The sequence below is a fragment of the Polypterus senegalus genome, chromosome 15, assembly GCF_016835505.1.
Source record: "Polypterus senegalus isolate Bchr_013 chromosome 15, ASM1683550v1, whole genome shotgun sequence".
Taxonomy (NCBI): Eukaryota; Metazoa; Chordata; class Cladistia; order Polypteriformes; family Polypteridae; genus Polypterus; species Polypterus senegalus.
In genome coordinates this window covers 6,191,509-6,218,027 of record NC_053168.1, presented here as the reverse complement: position 1 = coordinate 6,218,027, position 26,519 = coordinate 6,191,509, and the positions used below count along the sequence as shown (strand labels likewise).

Sequence of the window (26,519 nt, the reverse complement as noted above, 5' to 3'; positions counted from 1 at the left end):
GAGACAGGGGCGTCTTCGGCAGACCTCTCGTACCTGCTCCCGCACCCCTACACAAATGCGTTCATTATTTATTTATTTATTAAAACTGCTACTGTTTTTGAGGCGTGGACCCCCATACCACACATCCCTGCTGATTTACACTCAGCTGCAGTTCACCCCAGTGCACATCTGAGGTCACAGCCCACCGAAGCCAACAGGGCCACGTCATCTGCAAGAAGCAGAGACAACAATCCCGATGTGACGAGCAGGACACCGTCCACTGCTTGGCTGCCCCTTAGAAGTTCTGTCCTTGAACTGAATGTGTGACTGAAGCCCAGCCCTGGCGGAGTTGCACACCCACCACAAGCGAGTCTTACTTCCTGCCGTCAATGCGAACGAAGCCCTCGCTCCAGATGTACGGGATCCGAATAGCCTGCAGCAACAGCTGGCCCGGTACCCCAGACTCCCACAGGGACTGTACGAGTGTTGTAAGCACACACGAGTGTTTCAGCAGACGACGGGTTTCGGACACAAGGACATGTCCTGTTTGTGGCTGCATTTGCCTTCCCAGAGGGTTTAGTCATCCAGCAGTCGTACTCGTTTAGATTTACCGCAGCACATCAGATTTAATTTCCCACCAGTCACATCCTGAATGCATATGTAGGCCGCAGCGCTGATTTTCTCGCCTCTGGGTCATTTCAGAGCACCATGACAGTCACTGGAGACGTTTTCAGTGGCAGCGTTTTCTAAATGTCCATTTCAAGTGCTGCTGGCTTTTTCTTAAATTGGAACATAAATACCTGTTCTCCTCAAAGATGTATGTGGGTTAACAAAGAAAAAAAAATATTCTATAACAGAACAGCCAGTTTTTCAATCTGTCCTCCAGTCATCTTGTTCTACATTTTCAGTTTAGGGATTGAATAAAAAAAAAAAAAAATCCCACAACCAAAACATTTTTTTTATCTAAGAATATGAATTTATGAGCCTGGCAGGTGGACAGACTGGTTGGTGGAGGGTGCACAAATAATGACCACCAGGAGATGGTACATCTGGAAGCAGAAAGGTTGACACTGATTGGCATCACGGGAGACTGGCGAGAGACCACAGGGGTTTCCCCTCAACATAGAGAAGGTCACACACACCACGGAGGGGTGACTGGGGGTCCTGCTGCTCATACACACAATATTAACAGCATACATTAAATACATACTGTCGTCTGTGATGATGTGACAAGTGCTTTGGGTGAGGATGGGCTTGTCTGAGCTTTGGAGGGGGGGGTTAACAGAATTTACACAACTGATGCTGGACTTTCTAGTTCACCATCACAGAAATGATGGGAGAAGAGGACGATAGCAAAAGCAGAGACCATCATGGGTAGAGAGATTGCGCTATATCTGTCCCCAGGGTGAAATTTGACTTTTACAGAAGTTGAAGATGGACTCAAAATCAACTCCCAAACATAATGCCATTTTTTAGAAGACACTTTCTTCAAGCAGTGGTACAGGAAAAAGTCTGCATCTTTCAAGAAGACCATAATTTTTATGCAAGACAATCATACCCACCGACCTATCATATAGCACCTTTCTTATCTATATATTATATAGTGTCTTTAATTCCTATCTATCTATCTTTCTATCAATCATATAGCACCTTTCCTATCTATCCTGCCTACTATACTAAGATTAAAATCAATCTATTAGATAGGCACTATATAATAGATGGATGGATGGATGGATGGATAGATAGATAAATAGATGTGAAAGGCACTATATGATAGATAGATAGATAGATGTGAAAGGCACTATATGATAAATAGATAGATAGATAGATGTGAAAGGCACTATATGATGAATAGATAGATAGATAGATGTGAAAGGCACTATATTACAGATAAATAGATGTGAAAGGCACTATATGATAGATAGATAGATGTGAAAGGCACTATATGATAGATAGATTTATCTATCTATCTTTTATATAGTGTCTTTCACATCTATCTATCTATTATATAGTGCCTTTTATATCTATTTATCTATCCATCTATCATATAGTGCCTTTCTCATCTATCTATCTATCTATTATATAGTGCCTACCTAATAGATTGATTTTAATCTTAGTATAGTAGGCAGGATAGATAGATAGGAAAGGTGCTATATGATAGGTAGGTGGGTATGATTGTCTTGCATAAAAATCATGGTCTTCTTGAAAGATGCAGACTTTTTCCTGTACCACTGCTTGAAGAAAGTGTCTTCTAAAAAATGGCATTATGTTTGGGAGTTGATTTTGAGTCCATCTTCAACCCAAAAAGAACCAACTAGTTCATCTTTAATAATAACAGCCCATACCAGTACCCCACCTCCACCTTGCTGGCGTCTGAGCCGAAGTGGAGCTCTGTGCTTGTTACTGAACCAGCCACTGGGCCCATCCATCTGCTCTGTCAAGAGTCCCTCTCATCTCATCAGTCCATAAAACCTTTGAAAAATCTGTCTTTAGGTATTTCTTGGCCCAGTCTTGACGTTTCAACTTGTGTGTCTTGCTCAGGGGTGGTCGGGTTTCAGCCCTCCTTACCTTGGCCATGTCTCTGAGCACTGAACACCTTGTACTTCTGGGCACTCCAGGTAGGCTGCAGTTCTAGAATATGACAGTACTGGAGGTAAACGGGTTCCTGGTAGCTTCACGTTGGACCCTTCTTAAATCTTTGGCAGTTAATTTGCGTCTTTTTTTTCCCCAACATGTTTCGTGTGGCCCTGTTGACTATTTGAAACAAAACGTTTGATGGTTCTGTCATCACGCCACAATATCTGAGCAATTTCAAGAGCGCTGCATCCCTCTGAAAGACTTTTTACAATTTTTGACTTTTCAGAGTCAGTTAAATCTCTTTTTTGGCCCATTTTGCCCAAGGAGAACAAGCTGCCTAATAATTCTGCACACCTTGATATCAGGTGTTGATCTCCTTAGGCCACACTCTCTCTCATTACACAAATACACATCACCTGACGTGCTTAAATCAAATAAGCATTCAAGTTAATACAGCTTGGAGTTGGAATATATGCATAAAAAATGATAATATGGTCAAAATAATCACTTGCCTAATAATTTTGCACACAGTGTAGACAGGGGTTCAATGTCTGGTTGGACGAATTTCTCTTTATTTTTGTGCTTCTCTCTTCCTTTGATTATTGTTTTGTGCAATAAGGACGCCTTTTCTGTTTACCTTTTTGCATTTCTGTTGGCACTGAGGGCTGTCAGGGGGGTCGCCTCCTATTATGCTAAATATAGCCCACTTTTGTTCCATATTTCAAGAGAGGCATCTTTTCCGATGAGCCGTGTCTTTCTTTGTGCAACAATTAAAGTGCAGGGTGAGGGTACTGTCCTTTTCTAGAGCGAAGATGGCGAATGTTTGCTGAAATAATGTGAAGAAAAAGCCCACCGTAGTGGGAAATGAAGTCTCAGCACTGTGACACTGTCACATACAAGAAACGGAGTCGTGGCACGGTAATGGAGTGGAGTATTGACAGACTGGAGTCGGCCCCCCAAGATCCCTTGTAGCTACGTTGTCAGGAAAGCGAGTGTGTGCCTGGCATAGTAAAATGAGACGCCAATTTAATAAAAATCTGCCGGCTCGCGTGGCGAGGTTGCATGTTCACTTGTATGTCACAAATCTAATTGAATGTCCTGCTTCTCCTTTTTCTCCCCCATCTAGTTAACGAGCGATGACACCGAAGTCTATGAAGGTGCCATTCAGTGCCTGTCTTTATTAGTTCAGCTGTATGGAGGTGACAACCCGGCCAGCATGTCTCCAGAAAATGTGCAGTGTTTCACCGAAGCCCTCCAGACACAGCAGGACCCGAAGCACCTGAAGCTGCTGCTCAGGATTATTAAACGCCTGGTAGGTGACGACGCACCAACGGGGATTTTGTCATCGGGGAGGAGGGGGTGCTATTTGTGCATTTGTGTGCCGGTAAAGCAGAATAAAAATAAATTTGTCATCGAGAACAAGCACGTTTCAGTTTAACAGTTATAAACAGCGCAGGAAACGTTCAAGTGTGTGAAGATTTCAATTGCAATCATAATGTCTGCCCGCGGCGATGGAGTTTGAAATGTGGGGAAAAAAAAAAACCAAAAGTGGCGCGTGTGGCGAATATTTGATACCGCGCTCATTTCACACACAATGTCAGTGTCCCGTCAGTGTCCAGCCTGCCGCTCAGACCCTTCTCCAAATTCTGGTAGGCCTCGTTTCTGTAAATTGATGAGGTCAACTTTATTAATGCCAAGGGGAAATTCAGAAACATAAAATAATGTAATATTTATATCCATCCATCCATCCATTATCCAACCCGCTATAGCCTAACGACAGGGTCACGGGGGGTCTGCTGGAGCCAATCCCAGCCAACACAGGGCGCAAGGCAGGAAACAAACCCCGGGCAGGACGCCAGCCCACCACAGAATACTTATATACATAAGTCTAATAAATATATATTATATTAAATATAATAATAATAAACTGCTCAAAAAAATGAAAGGAACCCTTTTGAATGAGAGTACAGAATCAAGTCAGTGAACCTTCTGGGCTGTTGATCTGCTCAGTGAAGTAGCAGAGGGGCTTGTTCTTCAGTTTCAGCTGCCTTTGGTGCACTAGAGGGGGCCACAATGAGACGACCCCCTAAACAGGAATGAATGGCTTAACAGGTGGAGGGAGGCCACTGACATTTTTCCCTCCTCATCTGTTTTGACACTCATTTTACATTTGGCTGCGGTCAGTGTCACTACTGGTAGCATGAGGCCATACCTGGACCCTACAGAGCTGGCACAGGTAGTCCAGCTTCTCCAGGATGGCACATCAGTACCACGTGGCATTGCCAGAAGGTTTGCTGTGTCTCCCAGCACAGTCTCAAGGGCATGAAGGTGTGGTGTTATGGGTCCACAGCTTGCTGAGCAAAGGCCGTTTATTTTTAAATAAATAATCACCGCACTCGAGGCGGCTTCGTGAGGGGTGTAGTAGTCGTAGCAAGCGGCGGGGCGATCTGCGGTGTGGGCGTTTCTCACCGCGTGCACAGGTGAGGGACTGCCCACATCCGTGATTGTTCCCATGGCTAATGTGCTGCAGCTGCTATGGCCCCTCACAATATAAAGAAGCGCGAGTCGGTTGGGAGGGGGGGAGATAAAAACAGAAAGAGCGATCAGAAAACGAAAGTAAAAGAACAGAAGTAAACGGAAGTTGGAGCAGGAGGCAGTGAGGAGGGAGAGAGCAAGTCGGTGCAGCAGGAAGCAGCCTGGGTGTTTGGCCAACACCTGGGAGAAGTTTTGGTCGCTCCTGTAGAGTTAGATTTGAAGGGCGGCAGTGATCGGAAGGTGCAGGACTCACCGCAGAAGGTAGCGAGAGTCGGGACTTGGGACGTGGTGTTCCCTGCGTAAGAGCCTTGGTCGTGGGGAATTCCCAAGTCGCTGTCCGGAGGAGCCGACCGAAGCCAGGGATCGATAAGGCAACTGACAGCAGAAGCAGGTATAAAGAAGGTCAGCTGCAAAGTGAGCGCCTCACTTGTTGCGGGGCCCAGATGGGTGAAGCAGGAGAGACGCTGGAGTGAAAAACCCCGGGCTTGCTAATGATTTTAGAGACTGTTTCCTGTTGAACAATTTTCTTTTTATTGATTTTTAAACCTCCACGTTTTTCTTTTTATGGATTATTTATTGAACTATTTTTGAATCACTGCACTTTATTGAACACTGGTTTTTTTTATTGTTGATTTGATTTTTAATAAAAGCACTATGCACCTTTTTGAACCATCCCCTTGCTCAAATGTTGTCTCACTGTCTAGCTCATCTCGGTGACATTATCGACGGTGTTGGGTTCAAGGGCTCCTGAACAGTGTTGGGAGTATGGAGCAGAACCCGCATCGTCACAGGAGGAGATTCCAAGAGACAGACAGGCAGTTCCTCTAGGAGAGCTGGACAGGCCCCCCGTAGAAGGTCCTTAACCAATCATCAGGGCCCACCAGTATCTGCTCCTTTGGCCAAAGAGGAACAGGATGAGCACTGGCAGAGCCTACAAAATGACCTCCAGCAAGCAGGCCGGCCACTGGTGTGAATATCTCTGACCAAACAATCAGAAACAGACTTCATGAGGGTGGTCTGAGGGCCCAACAATGTCCTCTAGGGGGCACCGTGGAGCTCGATTGGCATTTGCCATAGAATACCAGAATTGGCAGGTCCACCACTGGCGCCCTGTGCTTTTCACAGATGAGAGCAGGTTCACCCTGAGCACATGTTACAGACGTGAAAGGGTCTGGAGAAGCCATGGAGAACGTTTTTCTGCCTGTGACATCGTTCAACATGACCGGTTTGGTGGGGGGTCAGTGATGGTATAATCTGGAGAGGCATATCCATGGAGGGACGCACAGACCTCTACAGGCTAGGCAACGGCACCTTGACTGCCATTAGGTATCAGGATGGAATCCTTGGACCCCTTGTCAGACCCTATGCTGGTTCCTCCTGGTGCACGACAATGCCCGGCATCATGTGTTGAGAGGATGAAGGAATTAATACCATTGACTAAAATTCCACCAAGCCCCCCCTGCTCCCGCTGACCTCAATCCAATAGGACACCACTGGGTGGGACATTATGTTTCAGTCCATCCGACACCTCAGCCTGTCCAGGAGCTCAGTGATGCCTTAGTCCAGATCTGGGAGGAGATCCCCCAGGACACCATCTGTCATCTCCTTAGGACATTGTCAGTCATACATACAAACTACTGAGGACAATTTGGAGTTGCTGCAATGACATTTCGGCCAAATGGACTCACCTGCCTGCCCCATCATTTTTTCCCTTTGATTTTCGGGGTGTCCCTCTGTCGGTTGATCGTTTTCATTTCCATCCTTTCATTCCTAACACATCACCATACCAGTCCGGATCAGTAGAGAGAGCCAGTGGGATTCCTTTTTCCCCATTGAGATCTGATGGGTTTTCAGAGTATTCCTTTAATTTTTTTGAGCAGTTTATATATTTGAGGGAGAACTGTGTGGACTGTAGTGGGGGTAGAGAGGTGGGGTAGGTGGTCTCATTCGGTAGGTCAGGCTCTACCGTTTTCTGTGCCCATCATGAGTTGGACCGGTGAACAGCAGGGCTTTGTTGTTCAAGCGTATTATGAAAACAATCGTTCTGTGATAACGACGCAGAGAGAGTGTTCTGTACGCGCTACTTGCTCGGTCGAAATGCATCTGTACCAGATCGGAAAACAATTTCGCTATGGGTTTCTAACATTCGGGCAACTGGGTCCACACTGAAAAGAAAATCACCTGGCAGATCTCGGAACGCTAGAACACCAAAAAATGTGGAAGCAGTAAGAACATCCATTCAGCAATCACCGAAGTGTTCTGCTCGTAAGCACGATATGGCACTGGGGAGGTCAAGTCAGAATTTGAGGAGGATCCTGCATGCCGATTTAAAACTGCATCTTTACAAAATGATGTTGGCTCAAGAGTTAAGTGAGAGAGATCAGGCCAACCGCTGAGCCTTAAGTGCCGAAACTCTCGAACAGGTTCTCCACTGCAGCTGTTCTTCTGAGTAGTGATGAGGCTCACTTCCATATCTGCAGAACAAGCAGAATTTTTGCTATTGGGCCGAACATAATCCTCATGAACTCAACCAACGACTGCTCCACTCTCCTCGCGTAACTGTTTGGTGAGCCCGTTGCTAACTTTGGTGTCATCGGCCCCTACTTTTTTGATGAAGGTGGTGCAACAGTAACTGTGATCTCCGACCGGTATGTTGAAATGTTGGGGACCTTTCTGCGCCCCAAACTGGGCGATGTGGAAACAGAACATTTATGGACATGGCCACAGCTCACACAGCACGACGTTCGTTTGGAGTGTTCAGGGAAATGTCCCATTTAATCTCTTTGAGGGGAGATGTGGGAGTGGCCGGCGTGGTCACCAGATTTAAGCCCCTGTGACTTTTTCCTTTGGGGATACCTAAAGGAAAAGGTTTTCAAACGTCGTCCTCGATCTCTTGAGGATTTGAAGGAAAGGATCAGACAGGAAATCGATGACGGAGAACTTCCGGGAACGTCTTCAGCAATGTATTGCCAACGACGGCCGCCATTTGTTTGATGTGATTTTTAAAACCCATTAAAACAAAACTGTTTTTTTACGTACTTTTGAGAAATATATACAGTGATCCCCCGCTATATCGCGGTTCAGCGATCGCGCCCCCGCTATATCGTGGAAAAATTCAATAAGTACATCCTACCTGTAGTGTACTTTGCAGCCAATTCATAACAAAGCATACGGTTCTCAGCAGTCACTACGTATACTAGACAAACGTTCGTTTGAACAATATTATAATTTATAATAACTAACATATACATAACATTTAAGCAATACACTAGTAATTCATAAAACATACTGCTATGAGTACAGGAATACGTAGACAGAGTCGCAATTCATAACGAAATGTACATAAGCTTTTCATTTGTCACAACGCGTGCTAGACAAGAGTTTGTCAGAACAATACGTATTATAATAACTATAACATAACCGTAAATATTGACTAAAATGCAGTAAAATTGTAATAAATAGACAACAAGATCATAAAGGTTTGGGGTTTTTAGCCCCGTATACTGCAAATTAAGGTCAAATAAATCAAACAAAATCATCAGACACATAAGGGCAGGTAGGTGGACAACTTATAGGGCCGGACCGGAAATTAAACAGTGGAATGCTGGGAAAACCGTGGTGATGGATGGGTAGCTGACATCATCAAACAGGGACCAGAGGGTAGAAAGGGACCCGGAAGTGTTGTGGTTCTTTGAGTCATCCGGGCGAGATTACGGCGGCGGTGTTTTGTCTTTTCTGACGAAATAGAATTAGAGAGGTTAGTACCCCGCTGTTAATCCCCTGGCACGACTTGTCACGTTGCACGTCGGGTCCTTAAGCTGCTCCCCATGCGCTCGTGCGTGACAAAAGTCAATATGTATATAAAATAATGAACCTTTAAGCAAAACAGTACAGTAAATCATTAAATATACGTACATTGTACACTACGGTAGACAAAGAGTTTCGCGTTACAGTACCTTGATGATTTCTTACAAGGTCCGTTATTGGCTGAAAGAGGAGACTCAACCAATCAGATTGGGATTTTCATTCTCTTGGGCTCTGATTGGCTGCTGCTAACGTGGTGTAATCTCGCAAGAACAGCGAGCGTGGGTCCCCGACGTATCTCACATCTCTGCGTATGGTGGTCCGATTGTTGTGAGCAAACTTTTTGTGAACTTTTCATTTTGTTTTCAGCTCCCAAGCGTCCTGAATCTTCTAAGCCTTCTGGTAGTAAGTAGTGAGCCTAAGCGCCAGAGGAAGACCTTGACCATTCAGGAGAAGGTACAACTCCTGGATATGCTTCAGGAAGGAAAACGTTACGCGGATGTCACTCGCCATTACAAGTTTACATGTGTTTAAAGCGTGTGAGAGGGGCATTTTAAGGCTTAAGCTGTAAAAAAAAATGTTTCTATATCGCGGAATTTCACCTATCGCTGATGGGTCTGGAATGTAACTTCCTTGGGGGGATCACTGTACAGTTTTTCTCTTTTTTTTTTTAGATAGCTTTGTTCATTTTTTATGCCCCTTCAAAATGTGGGAGATCTTTATGCCCATCCCTGTATATCATGCAAACATAGCAAATTAAAAAGTATTAGCATTTAGTTGTAGACGCCGCCAGATCTCAGCCCCAGAGGTGCTTCTTAGCACACCATGTTGGAATGAGCCTGGGGCTAAAAGTTCTCCAAGGCAACGCCCCCCCCATGGAGGGTTTTTTTTATGATGGCACCCTAACTTTTGCCACCCTCCTGTGACAATGCGGGTTCTGCTCCAGGCTCCCGTCTCCAATTACACTGTCGGTAATTGTCACCGATGAGCTGGACGGTGAGACACAACGAAGCAAGGGGATGGTGCAAAAAAGGGCAAAAGTGCTTTTATTTAAAAAGCCAAACCAAAAGCAAAAGTGTGCAAATAAATTAGTGCAGTCCTCAAATGTCCATAAATATCCATCCATCATCCAACCCGCTATATCCTAACTACAGGGTCACGGGGGTCTGCTGGAGCCAATCCCAGCCAACACTGGGTGTAAGGCAGGAAACAAACCCCGGGCAGGGCACCAGCCCACCTCATGGCACACACACTAGGGCCAATTTAGAATCGCCAATGCACCTAACCTGCATGTCTTTGGAGTGTGGAAGGAAACCCACGCAGACACGGGGAGAACATGCAAACTCCACGCAGGGAGGACCGTCCATAAATAAATAATCCATAATAAACAGTGAAATCCCAAAAGGGTAAAACACGAGAATTAAAACAGCAGCAGTCTTTGGGGCTACACCAGCCAGCCAGACACAGCTCCTTCCCAGCCTCTTCAGCTTGCTCAATGTTTGCTCAGCCAACGAGACTTCAGCCGCCGCGGTCCTCTGTCTACCGACCCCCCCCGTCTTAGCTGCCTTCCGCCAGCGTCTGCCTGACTGCTCGGGGTCGGTTGTCCTCTCGTCTTCCTTCTCGCACATGTTGGCCGTCCCTCAGATCCCTAGGGTGGATTCCATTCTTTCACATAGTCAGTGGGCACAATCTGTCCCTTTAGCACCGATCGCTCACTCTATCCGGGACCCCTGACCGCACTGACCTTCCTTTTCCTCAGCTTGTTGGCTCGTCCATTCTTTTGCACTACCACAATTCTGCACTCTCACTCTCCAGATCTTTCGTTCTTCCGTAAGGTTACCGGTCTTTCCGCCTCGCGCTTCTCCTATTTATCGCAGGGACGTGGCTCAGGTGTGCTGATTAGCAGCTCCCGGCTTCAATCACGGATGCGGACGACTCCTCACCTGTGCACTTAAGCGAGGACCGCCCGGGAACCACTCCGGCCACACTACCATGCCCCCTCTTTAAAACATGAGTGCGGCGACCATTTATTTAAAAACTGGCCTTTTTGATCTGAGCTGTGGACCTGCTATACCAGGGGTCGCCAAGTCCAGTCCTGGAGGACCACTGTGGGTGCAGGTTTTCATCCTAAACCCTTTTTCTAATGAGTGCCCTGTTTGTGTTAATTAACGTCTTGTGAATTCATTTTAATTGAATTGCTTTTTAAGATTTGCTCCCCTGAATTTCGTCATCTTTCCTCTCATTTGCTTCATTTTTTTTCCTTAAATTGCACCCAAATAGAAATGAAATGTGAAGTGAGGGAGTCAACAGAAGACCAGCTAATTCAAACTCCAACCAATTTCACTCTAACCAGCTGCTTAATGAGGTGCCAATTCCTGTCGTTAATTAAACCCATTCTTTAATTTCGTGGCTTATTGCTGCTCTTGTGGTGCATTAGCAGGCATTTCCGAAATTGTGGATTTTCTCTTTTCTGGTAAAATGTTTTGGGAACCTGAGAAGATCAGCATTCCAGAGACCTTCACATTTCTTTATTTTCAGATGTTGTATATGATGGACACCAGTTCTTTTGGCTCATTTTTTATCTCATTATTGTTTGGCTGCTAATTAAGGAAAAAGAAACAATTAAGAGGTCTGAGTCTTCATGGGGAAGTCAATTAAAATGAGTTCAAAAGAAGTTAATTAGCAGCAAAAACAAGTCACTCATTAAGAAAAGGGTTAGAATGAAAACCTGCAGCCACATTGGTCCTCCAGGACCGGAGTTGGTGACCCCTTCACTCTACCACACCTCCTCTTTTCCACAACAGCTTCCAGTATGTCCAGTGTTTCTCCTGTGATAGAGGAGGCTCTCCAGAGGCGTTGGGCATCGCTTGAACTCTAGTTGCTCAGCGTAGAACAACACCCTGGTTACTGGGCACTGGTAGAACAGCTTGCTGCACACATCAAGTGATTGGAGTCTCTTTTGGAAGTGCAGTCAGCCCTGGTCCTTCTGGCCCAGCACAGCCCGCCAGCCCAGAACAGCTCATCCACCTGAAGCTAAGCCTCTTTAGGTCCAGCCAGTACATGGATGGGAGATCATGAAGGAAAAGTTGGGGTTACTGCTGGAAGAGCTGTGGGTGAAGCCAGCAGATGGAGCTTAACTTGAGTGCGGATCCCAATGGCCCAGTGCAGTGACGGGGACACTGTGTCGTAAAAATGGCACCGTCCTTTGCATGAGACTTAAAAACCAAGGTCCTGACTCTCTGTGGTCATTAAAGGTGCCTGGGCATCCTTCGTAAAAAGTAGGGTCCAGGCTAAATCATTCACCTTGGCCTGGTCATTCTGGCCCCTTAATCATCCCCAGTCTCTAATTGGCTGTCTACCTCACCACTTCACCACCCAACAGCTAATGTGTGGTGAGCATACTGACACGAAAATGGCTGCCGTCACATCAGCCAGGTGGGTGCAGCACATGACATGGCTCCCCACTCACTGAGCGCTTTGAGTAGTGAGAAAAGCGCAATTTATTTTTTATTTATTTTATTAATTTTATTGGAATCCATACAAAGCAATCAAGTTTTTACAAAAAGAAGAATTAAGTTAAGAACAGATCGATCCCCACCCCTGCGAGAAAAAAAAAAGCGCAATTTAAATGAAACATCCATCCATTATCCAACCTGCTACACACGTGGACAAAATTGTTGGTACCCTTCAGTCAATGAAAGAAAAACTCACAATGGTCACAGAAATAACTTTAATCTGACAAAAGTAATAATAAATAAAAATTCTATGAAATTTAACCAATGAAAGTCAGACATTGCTTTTCAACCATGCTTCAACAGAATTATTTAAAAAAATAAAAATAAACTCATGAAACAGGCCTGGACAAAAATGATGGTACCCCTAGAAAAGCCTGAAAATAATGTGACCAAAGGGACATGTTAATCCAAGGTGTGTCCACTAATTAGCATCACAGGTGTCTACAATCTTGTAACCAGTCAGTGGACCTACAGTATATATAGGGCTCCAGGTAGTCACTGTGTTGTTTGGTGACATGGTGTGTACCACACTCAACATGGACCAGAGGAAGCAAAGGAAAGAGTTGTCTCAGGAGATTAGAAAGAAAATTATAGACAAGCATGTCAAAGGTAAAGGCTATAAGACCATCTCGAAGCAGCTTGATGTTCCTGTGACTACAGTTGCACATATTATTCAGAAATTTAAGATCCATGGGACTGTAGCCAACCTCCCTGGACGTGGCGCAGGAGGAAAATTGATGACAAATCAAAGAGACGGATAATACGAATGGTAACAAAAAAGCCCAGAAAAACTTCTAAAGAGATCCAAGGTGAACTTCAAGCTCAAGGAACATCAGTGTCAGATCGCACCATCCGTCGTTGTTTGAGCCAAAGTGGACTTCATGGGAGACGACCAAGGAGGACACCATTGTTGAAAACAAATCATAAAAAGCCAGACTGGAATTTGCCAAACTACATGTGGACAAGCCACAAAGATTCTGGAAGAATGTCCTATGGACAGATGAGACAAAAATTGAACTTTTTGCCAAGGCACATCAGCTCTATGTTCACAGACGGAAAATGAAGCATATCAAGAAAAGAACACTGTCCCTTCTGTGAAACATGGAGGAGGCTCTGTTATGTTCTGGGGCTGCTTTGCTGCATCTGGCACAGGGAGTCTTGAATCTGTGCAGGGTACAATGAAATCTCAAGACAATCAAGGGATTCTAGAGAGAAATGTGCTGGCCAGTGTCAGAAAGCTTGGTCTCAGTCGCAGGTCATGGGTCTTGCAACAGGACAATGACCCAAAACACACAGCTAAAAACACCCAAGAATGGCTAAGAGGAAAACATTGGACTATTCTAAAGTGGCCTTCTATGAGCCCTGACCTCAATCCTATTGAGCATCTTTGGAAAGAGCTGAAACATGCCGTCTGGAAAAGGCACCCTTCAAACCTGAGACAACTGGAGCAGTCTGCTCATGAGAAGTGGGCCAAAATACCTGCTGAGAAGTGCAGAAGTCTCATTGACAGTTACAGGAATCGTTTGATTGCACTGATTGCCTCAAAAGGTTGTGCAACAAAATATTAAGTTAGGGGTACCATCATTTTTGTCCAGGCCTGTTTTCATGAGTTTATTTTTTTAAATAATTCTGTTGAAGCATGGTTGAAAATCAATGTCTGACTTTCATTGGTTAAATTTCATAGAATTTTTATTTATTATTACTTTTGTCAGATTAAAGTTATTTCTGTGACCATTTTGAGTTTTTCTTTCATTGACTGAAGGGTGCCAACAATTTTGTCCACGTGTCCACACACCTAACTACAGGGTCACGGGGGGTCTGCTGGGGCCAATCCCAGCCAACACGGGGCGCAAGGCAGGAAACAAACCCCAGGCAGGGTGCCAGCCCACCGCTGGGCACACACACACACACACACTAGGGCCAATTTAGGATCGCAAATCCACCTAACCTGCATGTCTTTGGACTGTGGGAGGAAACTCACGCAGACACGGGAAGAACAAGCAAACTCCACACAGGGAAGCGAACCCAGATGGGTCTCCTAACTGCGAGGCAGCAGCGCCACCATGCCGCCCATAAACATTTATTATTATTAATATTGTTATTATTCTTTTCCCGGCTCCTGTTAGGGGTCGCCACAGCGGATCATCTTCTTCCATATCTCCCTGTCCTCGTCATCTTGCTCTGTCACCTTCATGTCCTCTCTCACCACATCCATAAACCTTCTCTTAGGTCTTCCTCTTCTCCTTTCCCTGGCAGCTCTATCCTTAGCACCCTTCTCTCAATATACCCAACATCTCTCCTCTGCACATGTCCAAACCAACACAATCTCGCCTCTCTGAAACCATCCAACCTGAGATGATCCTCTAATGGGGGAAAAAAAACTACAATCATTTGAAATACTTAAATTTTCCAGTTAAATTTTCTTAAATAACCTTATAGTTTTTAAATACAAGTATATGGATCTATAATTGATAGACAGATAGATCAATAAGAAAGGCACTATATAAAGATAGATAGATATGAAAGGCACTATAAAATAAGCTATCCTTAACATCCTTTTCCCAATATAAATATTGTTGGATGGCATTAAATTTTCTAAATTTGAATGAGAACGAGACAGAAATCATGTTATTTAGACCTAATGCCACCAGCGGAACCCCCTGCATCGACCTTTCCACGGTGGCTTAATGTGAGAAATCCATGAACACGAATTTAGCTGTGAAAATGGAAATTTTTATTTGAAACTTGATAGCCATGTGATCGCAGTGGTAAAATCTCGCTTTTTCCAGTTGAAGCGGCTGTCAAAAATCAAGCCTGTTTTGTCTAAACGCAACTTTGAAACAGTGATATGTGCTTTTATGACCTCTCGTCTAGACTACTGCACTGCCGCTTCTTTTTGGAATTAGCCAGGCCTCCATTACTTGCCTACAGTTGGTGCAAAATGCCACTGTTCGATTTTTAACTGGCACAAGCAAACATGAGCACGTTACCCCAAGTTTGACTTCCCTTCACTGGCTTCCAGTTAGTTTTTGAATCCATTTTAAGATCCTTGGATTTGTTTTTAAATCCTTTAATGGTTGTGCCCCATTTTATTTGTCAGAACTGCTGCACCCTTATGTATCGTCTCACCCTCTCAGGTCAGCAGACCAGATGCTTTTACGTGTTCCTAAGATGCGATGCAAACTCAGAGGTGATCGGGCTTTTTCAATTGCAGCTCCAAAACTCTGGAACGATTTGCCATTGCACGTTAGGCAGAAACTTCACTTGCTGTCTTTAAATCTTATTAAAAACACTCTTTTACTCCCTGGCCTTTAACCCAGTATGAGATGTTGACTATCTGGGTATTTTTTATTATGAACTAGCAAAATACCCGCGCTTTGCAGCGGCGAAGTACTGCCTTATAATTTTTATTAAGAACAAATTTAAACCTTTTTAAATTGAGGGAAAATATACCAATAATTATTTGTTAAGGATCTCTTTGTATACCACGTTGTCAGTTCGGCCCTCCGGTTGTAATCTGACCAAGCTGTGCGCTGAGCTTACTCTGAGCATGTAACGTACAGTCGGCCATGTGAACAGTAATCTTGTCTCAAATCTCACAGCTTGGATTGCTGCTGTCATAATCGGTTTGAGTTTCATGGTTTGTTTCAATGACGACAGTATTTGTAGGACTTGTGTTGAAGAGACATTCGGCATCTGTCAAGCGTTGTAAGCATACAACCGGTTTCATTGATAAAATCACATCCAGCTTTTGAGAGTTTAAACACTCATAAACATCAAAGTGTCCACTACTGAAATCGTCACCTGTCAGTCTAAGATGTTTAAGAGGCATTGGCGGTTGTCGAAAGGTGTAAAATATTTGGCCATTTCGTTACACTTGAAAGCGACAACCGAACAATTCAGCGGCAGCCATCAAGTCACATGCAGAACCATAGGTGAAGGGCTTAAGCATTTCACTCTTCTAGTGCTCCTGTGTAGTCTAATTATCTCCTGTACCGTCATCAGTCCACACCTTGAACCTGTCCCAGTCATTCAATACATAAGACATAATGTTCCTCCGGATATCAAGAGTGAGCCTGATATGGCCGTGCAATATGTAACACAGAGAATGGAAAAGGCAGGCGCCATCTCCGGGCATGGAAACCACTCAGTAAGTGACAGTTCTTTGATCGATGGTGATCACCTCGATAGACATGTTAATGGGGGTACGGTTGGAATGATAAAGGAAATGGGGACCAGAACAATGTAAAGTAAGTCTAAAATACCTACACAATAACTATAATCGTAATAAACAAACAATAAAACAGCGGAGAAGCCGTGGATTAAATAAAAAGGCTGTAGTTATCAGCAGGGAGACGGGAATCCCGTGGCGAAGCAAGGAAGGGAATGTAGAGACTGGAGCGACGGACGGCCTTATATAGGCAGGCAGCCAACAACGTGGGAGGCATTGGGATGGGGGACCCAACGCCGCCTCACACGGTGACCGAGCTGCAGGCTATGGACGTATATATGTACAGTAGTAGGATTCCGTTAGTGTTGGGAACCCGCTTACCAAATTTCTTGAAGATGGGCCCATAAGTAACAAAGACTGTTGAAATGTTCAATATGGCGGCCGACAGTGGCATCATACCACCGAAATAAGTACCAAATTTCAGCCTTCTACCTACACGGGAAGTTGGAAAATTAGTGGCGTTGGAAAGTTCAATATGGCGGCCGACAGTGGCGTCATACCACCGAAATAAGTACGTACATCGGTTTCGGTTAGCGCAGGGAAGCCGCCTGTCAAATTTCGTGAAGATGGAGCCATAAATAAGAAATTTCAACATGGCGGACGTTGTCGACCATTATCGACCATTATGACCGTTACGTGTAGAATTTCAAAATGAAACCTGCTGTAAGGAATGAGCCTGCCAAATTTCAGCCTTCTACCTACACGGGAAGTTGGAGAATTAGTGATGAGTCAGTGAGTGAGTGAGTGAGGGCTTTGCCTTTTATTAGTATAGATTTCTTCAGCTCTTATGTGTTTATGTGTTTCTGTTTCTTTTACCCTTTGGTTATTCTGTGTCTTACTGTATATGTTGGGTTCTATTGTACAGCACTTTGGTCAGCCTTGATGTTGTTTTTAAAGAGCTTTATGTATGTCTCTATTATAAAAAAAAATTTTGGAAGGAGACGAGATGTGATTTTCTCAGAGAGACACTTTCACATCCCGCAAGACATTGTGCTAAAAGATTTAACTACGCCTGGAGCTGGAAATAAAAGACAAAGAGTAGATGAGAAAGTAGAACGTTGTAAAGAATAAATAACGTTGGCGCTATGCACATGCAGGTTAGAGATAATGGAAGTACGAAAATTCAAAAGTCTCAAAAAAATTATAGTAAAGATTGCATCAGCGCAAACAAACAGAAATTATTACTCGGTGAAATAGAGATTGAATACATTGTTCAGATTGAAAGTTTAAGTCGGAGACTTGTAGATCATCTAATTCGTGTTACCATCAGGGAAAAGTAGTGTTTCTACCCAATGAAGAGGCGTATCTGTGAGAAATGAAAGATTTGTTGTTTGGTGAAAGTGAAATCCACATATGCGAGTGGCAGAGACGTGAAGTTACTGGCGCGTAGCGCAGGCAGGGGAGGTTGGTGAGCAAAGCGAGCAGGGGGCGAATCCCCCTAGTAAATAAATAAATACCCAGCATCTCTCCTCTACACATGTCCAAACCAACATCATCTCGCCTCTCTGACTTTGTCCTCCAACTGTCCAACCTGAGCTGACCCTCTAATGTCCTCATTTCTAATCCTGTCCATCCTCGTCACACCCAATACAAATCTTAGCATCTTTAACTCGGCCACCTCCAGCTCTGTCTCCTGCTTTTCTGGTCAGTGCCGTTTCACTTATAACTAAAAAGGTGGGATAGATAAGCCCATGAGGAACCCCAGCTAAGGTGGCGAGTGACTTTATGTGATGGATATTTGAAATCTGGCGAGTAATCTTGAACAAGATGGTCACCTTAAGGCACTCCACATCATCAAAAAATGAAACTTAACATCACTCAGTATGCCATTTAAGTGCGTCCGTATTAATGAATTAATTTTTAATCCTTGAATAAACCTGTCAGGTAGGCAGGATTTTTTTTTCCCCCTTTTTTTTGTCTTCATACTTTCCCGACGTCCGGACCGTTTGATTAATTACACTGCACGGCTGATTAATTCTTTTCAAATACCCCTCATTACAGCAAGTCAGATAAGCCGAAACCAGCTTTGCGAGCACTGAGTACATGGGTGGTAGCGCAAAGAGGGACTCCCAGTACACTCAGTGTGACCGTAATCCAGACGAGAAAAAAAAAAAAACAGAAATGGACCTCCTTGTTAGGTGAAATCCCCACCCAACTGCAGCCATACGACTCTGATTAATGGCCACTTGATGGATGTGAATCGACTCCCCGGCTGCCGCACCGCACCTTTGATTGGCTCAACATCGATAAGCAGTTCAATAATACTTTTCAAGGCTGAACAAGGTCTTAAATTATGAATGTGAATGAGTTTATAGCTGATCGCCAAGCATTTTTAACCCATATATCTATGTTGGACGACCCTTATTACAAATTCATATTCTCTCTGAGCTCCATATGTTACGATTTTCACTGGCTTATAGGATAAGCCCTGGGGTCTTGTGTCGGCGGTACAAAGTCTTCTGAGGGGCCTGTGTGACTGGCTGCTGCATGAGAGCCCTTTGGATTTCTGGAACTTTCTTTTTAGGATAACCTGGTGTCTCTTGGGGGCCAATGATGAGACCACCGCTCTATTTAATACAACATATGTCTCTCTATTATATAAAAAAAATCCTGAGGCGAGACTTTTACTAAGAGATTTTTTCCAGTCCAGCGAGGTGAGACTTTGGCCATGAGATTTCTTCATGTCCCGCCCTCCTCTCAACCATATTCAGCCACGCCCACAGTCCTCCCACCTCTCATTGGTGTGAATGCTTTTGACAGACACAGTTCCTGCTCTCTCAGCTCTCTATAAATTTTTACATTTTCCTCACTTTAAGTTCCCAATAAAAGAAGACGTGTTCTGGCCAAATCTTATTGATGAATTTCATCCCGAAGAAATGATGAGGTCAAATGAATTAACGTGAAAATTGACGATCGGTTACACGGCAAACTGGTTAAATGCGTATCAATACACTCACTGAAACAGTTGGTGGTGATGGTGCGGAAAATGAAAACATCAACTTACAATATCACGAAGAATATCTACAACCGTTAACACCGTCCGGTCTTCCACCACACGAATTACTGTAGAAAGAAGGATGTATCCAAGAAAGGTAATGTAGTACATCTACAGGGGATAGCATTAGACATGAAAGGAGATCTTGATATGTCATTCATATTAAAACGTTTACAGTTTCACATTAGAAGAGCTTTTGCAAAGACAATTAACAAATCACAAAGACAAACATTCGAAAAAGTCGTTTTATTTGATAGAGAGAAAGAAACGAAATTCACTCACAGGCAGTTATATGTTGCGTTTTCATGATTAAACTCCAAACACGAAATCAAAATTCAATGCGATATTGACAAAAAATTGTTTTTACTGAAGTTTTACAATAAAAGTGTAAGTTTAAAAAGAATTTGCGCGTTAATTGCAAAGCCAAGCAGAATGAAATCGTATAACACAATGAATAACTCTTAACGCAACATGAAACATAATTTACTTTAAAAGTATTACGTTTTACTATTTGTTACTACGGTTAATTACTCGCTGTAATGTGAAATAGTTAGTTCTATTATGCATATGGAACAATTCCCATGTAAATAACAATCTGTGTAAATTTTGCATCCTCATCCCCATACGCGAGCGACAGAACCGCAAAGTGGCTAGCGAGTAGCGCCCGCACAGGATTTGGTGAGTGAAATATAAATAACAACCTGATTACGTTTGCAGATGATACTAAACTACAGTGGTGCTTGAAAGTTTGTGAACCCTTTTGAATTTTCTATATTTCTCCATAAATATGACCTAAAACATCATCAGATTTTCACTCAAGTCCTAAAAGTAGATAAAGAGAAACCAGTTAAACAAATGAGACAAAAATATTATACTTGGTCATTTATTTATTGAGGAAAATGATTAAATATTACATATTTGTGAGTGGCAAAAGTATGTGACCCTTTGCTTTCAGTATCTGGTGTGACCCCCCAATAACTCAACTAAACCTTTCCCGGTAACTTCTGATCATTCCTGCACACCGGCTTGGAGGAATTTTCGCCCATTCCTCCGTACAGAGCAGCTTCAACTCTGGGATGTTGGTGGGTTTCCTCACATGAACTGTTCGCTTCAGGTCCTTCCACAACATTTTGATTGGATTAAGGTCAGGACTTTGACTTGGCCATTCCAGAACATTCACTTTATTCTTCTTTAACCATTCTTTGGTAGAACGACTTGTGTGCTTAGGGTCGTTGTCTTGCTGCATGACGCACCTTCTCTTGAGATTCAGTTCATGGACAGATGTCCTGACATTTTCCTTTACAGTAGAATTCTTTGATATAATTCATAATTCATTGTTCCATCAATGAAGGTAAGCCGTCCTGGCCCAGATGCAGTAAAACAGGCCCAAACCATGATACTCCCACCACCATGTTTCACAGATGGGATAAGGTTCTTATGCTGGAATGCAGTGTTTTCTTTTCTCCAAACATAACGCTTTTCATTTAAACCAAAAAGTTCTACTTTGGTCTCATCCGTCCTCTAAACATTCTTCCAATAGCCTTCTGGTTTGTCCACGTGATCTTTAGCAAACTGCAGACTAGCAGCAATGTGTTTTTTGGAGAGCAGTGGCTTTCTCCTTGCAGCCCTGCCATGCACACCATTGTTGTTCAGTGCTCTCCTGATGGTGGACTCATGAACATGAACATTAGCCAATGTGAGAGAGGCCTTCAGTTTCTTAGAAGTTACCCTGGGGTCCTTTGTGACCTCCCCGACTATTACACGTGTGCCTTGCTCTTGGAGTGATCTTTGTTGGTCGACACTCCTGGTGAGGGTAACAATGGTCTTGAATTTCCTCCATTTGTACACAATCTGTCTGACTGTGGATTGGTGGAGTCCAAACTCTTCAGAGATGGTTTTGTAACCTTTTCCAGCCTGATGAGCATTAACATCTCTTTTTGTGAGGTCCTCAGAAATCTCCTTTGTTCGTGTCGTGATACACTTTGACTTTGATAGATCCTGTTCTTTAAATAACACAGGGTGCCCACTCACACCTGATTGGCATCCCATTGATGGAAAATACCGGACACCTGACAACTGATCATCCTAGAGGTTCACATACTTTTGCCACTCACAGATATGTAATATTTGATCATTTTCCTCAATCAATAAATGACCAAGTATAATATTTTTGTCTCATTTGTTTAACCGGTTTCTCTTTATCTACTTTTAGGACTTGAGTGAAAATCTGATGTTTTAGGTCATATTTATGCAGAACTATAGAAAATTCTAAAGGGTTCACAAACTTTCAAGCACAACTGTAGGTGGAAAGGCAGATGAGGGAGTATCAGCCAAACCATTCCAGAGTGGACCTGGACACACGTTTGACAGACGAAATCGAATGGAGCTCTGGTGCCCACCAAAGTGTTTCGGACAAACAACAGCCACGTTTATTTTCATAGCACATTTTGATATGCTGGACATCATGGCCGGCCTGTACACTGGTACTGAGTGTTGTGCAGACCCTCTGCGTTTTTCCCAGTTGATTCTGGGGTCCGTCAGCGGTGTGTTCTGCTCCTACTCTGTTCAATGCTTGTATGGACTGGGTGGTGGGCAGAGTCGTAGGGTCCAGCGGCTAAGGGGCATCTGTTGGTGGATAGAGACTCACTGATGTTGACATTGCTGACGATGTTCTGATCTTCGCGGAGTCAATGGAGGCTCTGATCGGGGGTCTCGAGAGACTGAGTGAGGGGTCTGAGTGTCTGGGCTTGCGAGTTTCCTGATAAAAACCAACATCCAGGCCTTTAGTGACCTCTTGGGCGCAGCCATCAGCAGTGTGTCTGTCTGCAGAGAGAGTGTCGACCTCAGTGACATTTGTGTTTCTAGTGACTCTTCTTATTAAGTCAGTAAATAGATTGGGAGAGCATGGGGGGTCCTGAAGTCACTAAAAGGGGAGTGTGGCGCTCCTGATATCTGCAAAAGGATGAAGGTCCAAGTCTTTAGAGTCCTGCTGCTCCCTGTTTTGTGAGACACGGCCACTATCTGGTGACCTGAGATGAAGACTGGACTCCTTCATGTGTGTCTCTTCAGAGAATCAGTGGGTCCTGCTGGTTTGACTTTGTGTTGCTCACAGAGTCCTGAATGAGGAACATGACCTGAATTGTGTGGGAGTGTCAGTTATGGCACTACGGCCATGTGGCGTGATTACCTGAGGGTGATCAGCTCACAGGACCTGAGTGGCTGGACCAGATCAAGGAGACGCCCACGTAACACCTGGCTGTGGCAGGTAGAGGGTCATTTCCAAACGGTGGGACTGGACCCTGTGCCTGCCTGGGGAGGTGGTGTTGCCAACCGAGATCCCATGCTGTTTCGTCATGTGACGGGTGTGGCATTCACTGCCTGCTCCCCAACCTGACTAACACCACATTAGTGAACTGGAGAAATGTGAACCATTCGTCTTCCGGACCTTCTCCATCCTTCACCAAAGTGTTTATGAGGTTGTGGTCTGTTGGCGATTCAGTGAGGCCTTCCTGGGCATCGTAAAGGAGGAAGAACCTTTGTTAGGCTGCAGAAGAGCTTTAAGGTTCCTTTTTCGGTGGCTTTTTCTGTGTACCCACCTGGAGGGTGCAGGGCAAAAAATCATCTTTCATGCCAAACAGAGAGTTTGTAGTACATGTGCCTGCTGTGTTTTTGTCTCCTTCAGTTCTCTGCATCTTTAAAAGTGGTCCTGTCAGTGAGCCCCCCCCCGGGCTTCGCAATAGCCACTGATTAATGTTTATAAATAGGTGGCCTAATTATACCACTTCATCCCGGCCTCTAAGTAAAAAGCTTCCATTTTCATAAATATCGCTGTGAGACTGAAGACCCGGTGTGGCGTTAATGAACAAAATTACTGCTAAAAATACTGGCGGCGCACTGGGGGCAGTTAAAGCACCCGTGTTGTGTCTGTCTGAGTGCAGGAAAACGAGCCCCTCGGACTGAGCAGGGGGCAGCGCTGGGTGGCCCGTCGTCCACGGCACAGATCTGTGGAAGTCAGTCATGGAAATGAATTTAAATGTTCGGACCCGCCCACATCCTCAGTGTCATGTGTGATTGGTTCATTGGCAAGTCTACACTCGAGCTGTTTGAGTGGGGGTGTGTGCTTGACTGGTGGACTCAGCGTCTCACACACACACACTTACGAGTGGGCCTTGTGATGGACTGACTCATCCAGATTAAGTGTGAGTGTAAGTGGGCCCTGAACTGGTTCTGTATTTGTGCCCAGTCCCAGTGGCTGAATGGACCCTCTGCTGGACTCGACGTCATACACATACACACACACACACACACTTATGAGTGGGCCTTGAGATGTACTAGGCCTGACTGAGTGTGTGTGTGTGTAAGTGGGCCCAGTGATGATCTGGTTCTGTCTTTGTGCCAGTCTCAGTGGCTGTGTGTGTATGAATGGACCCTATGCTGGCCTCATACACACACACACACACACACACTTATAAATGGACCCTGAGATGGACTCTTCCTGATTGAGTATGTTTGTGTGTGTGTGAGTGGGCCCTGTGATGGACCGGCTTGATCCATGTGCCTGGTCCCAGTGGCCTTGTGTGCACTTGATAATGGTCATCTTGTCTGTGTGTGTGGGTGTGTGCTTGACTGGACTCAGCCTCACACACACTTACGAGTGGTCCTTGTGATAGACTCATCCAGATTAAGTGTGAGTGTAAGTGGGCCCTGAACTGGTTCTGTATTTGTGAACAGTCCAAGTGGCTGAATGGACCCTCTGCTGGACTCTGCCTCATACACACACACACACACACACACTTATGATTGGACCCTGAGATGGACTCGTTCTGATTAAGTGTGAGTGTAAGTGGGCCCTGAACTGGTTCCATATTTGTGCCCAGTCCCAGTGGCTGTGAGGGTGAATGGACCCTGTGCTGGACTCGGCCTCACACACACACACACACAGACACACACACACACAGACACTTGTGAGTGGGCCTCCTGGTGGACTCTCCTCATGTTATTATGGTTATATGAGAATGGACCCCGTCATGGACTCGTTTTCTGGTGTTGTGCTCTGCGCTCACCGCAAAATGTTGAAAAGAAAACCGCCGTCCCACCCGGTCAGCTGGAGTGCTCGCCGACGATCAGCTAGTGTGTTGTGAGGGGTGGGGGAAACCAATAAGAAATGGGATGAAGGGGTCTGGGAGAGCCCCCTTTTTGAATTGTGGTATTGAGGAATTCACTTCAGCAAAGTAGCAGAAGTCACAGATGCACTCGTGGTCCTCTTTGAGTGTAAGGGCAGGGGTCCAGGGTCTTCCACGGGGTTTGACAGTCTCTCAAAGGTGTTGAAGGAAGAGATGAGACACACTGGCGAGTTCTCTGATATCTCTTAATCACCCTTCTTCATGATGCCACACACTCAGTCTTGTGAGTGAACAGCCCGATGACAACGTTCACTGCTGGCCCCGAGCCCCCTGGTGTCAGTCTGTCAGTCCAGCATACGCTTCACGTCAACTATTAGTGAATCGGCTTCTAAAAATGTGTGTCTGTGGTAAAGGACACTTGGGTGCCAGGGCTCGGCAGAACACGCCCAACAGTAATAGCTAATCGTGCTGCCAGTGAGCTTTTACAGACCTGTGGTGTAGTCACAGTCAGGCAGGGGGCGCTCCAGAGAAAATTCTAATCTTTAGTAGGGCTGAGAGAAATGGGGTCATCAAACAGAAACAACAAAAAAAAAAAGCTCTGTAGCAAGTGGGGGCACACTTGGGATATAAGAAAGGAGAGAAAGGGGCTTTGAGTCCGGGCACAGGCGTCATGGCAGTGAGCTGACAGTGTGCCAATGGTACGGTGTGCTAAAAGAGATGAGATGAGGCAGATTTGTCTATCTGTAAAAAGAAATGAGAACATGCAAGAAGAGTTGGGGCGACCTCAGGCGAACCCCACATGTTAAGGAGCAAAAACAATGAACGCAATTTAACATGTAGCATGAGAAACATCTTCACAGATGCGAGTCTAGCACTAGACTGGAGAAAAGATGGCGGCAGGGCGGAAAGGGGCGGGTCCAGAAGCCCCTTGTCATATGTTGGCCATTAGTTGGTTTCTGGATCTGCAGGGGGAAAGAAAGGGGAAGCTTTATAAGGCAGCGCCAACTTGTGGCGTGGGGTGGAATTACAAGTCAAATAGCCCTGAAATTGTCTTGTAGTCAAGCATGTGTGACGCTTTCTGTCTATCTATCTATCTATCTATCTATCTATCTATCTATCTATCTATCTATCTATTATATAACATCTTTCATATCTATCTATCTATATATCTATCTTTCTATCATTTATGTAGTGCCTTTCACATCCATCTGTCTATCTGTCTAGTGGTGATTTTCTGTTATGTTTAATCCAGGGCTCTTCTCCAATAAGTAAAACACAATAAATGTTTTTGTATTAAAACAGTTTTAGTGCCTACGTATTATTTTATATGTAAAATAAATATATAAATATATTTATTTGTATTTTTAACCTTTAGTATCCTAACTATACACTTTCTGCATGTTGATACACTGCTACATTTTCTCTGGGAATAATCCTTTAGTGTCATCCACATCCATTTTGCTTTAATAATGCAGATATTGCTTAAGGCTAAAATCCCATTAGAGCAGCACTGAGTTTTCCTTTAATTTTTTTCACTGTAGGTGATGATTTAATATTTGAGTATTAACAATTCACCAATGTTATATCATAAAATTCTCAGTATTTTTTATTCTGATCTTTTTTTATTTTTCATATGTAAATAATAGATTTTTCAAACATGTGGTACAAGAAGTCAAGCCTGGCCAAATGATTTACTAAACAGCACATTAATACCAAACTGTAATTTATATAGTGCCTTGCCTGTCTCTGTTTTATGTACT

At 44.3% G+C, this 26,519-nt stretch overlaps 1 protein-coding gene across 1 annotated transcript in view; it reads left to right on the top strand.

The window, feature by feature from the left end:
* Positions 1-26,519, top strand: part of ulk4 (unc-51 like kinase 4) — a 459,640-nt gene that overhangs the window by 389,431 nt on the left and 43,690 nt on the right. The window contains exon 35 of the mRNA XM_039736934.1: positions 3,683-3,868. Within this exon, the coding sequence (XP_039592868.1) occupies positions 3,683-3,868 (186 nt within the window). The remainder of the gene's footprint in view (positions 1-3,682; positions 3,869-26,519) is intronic.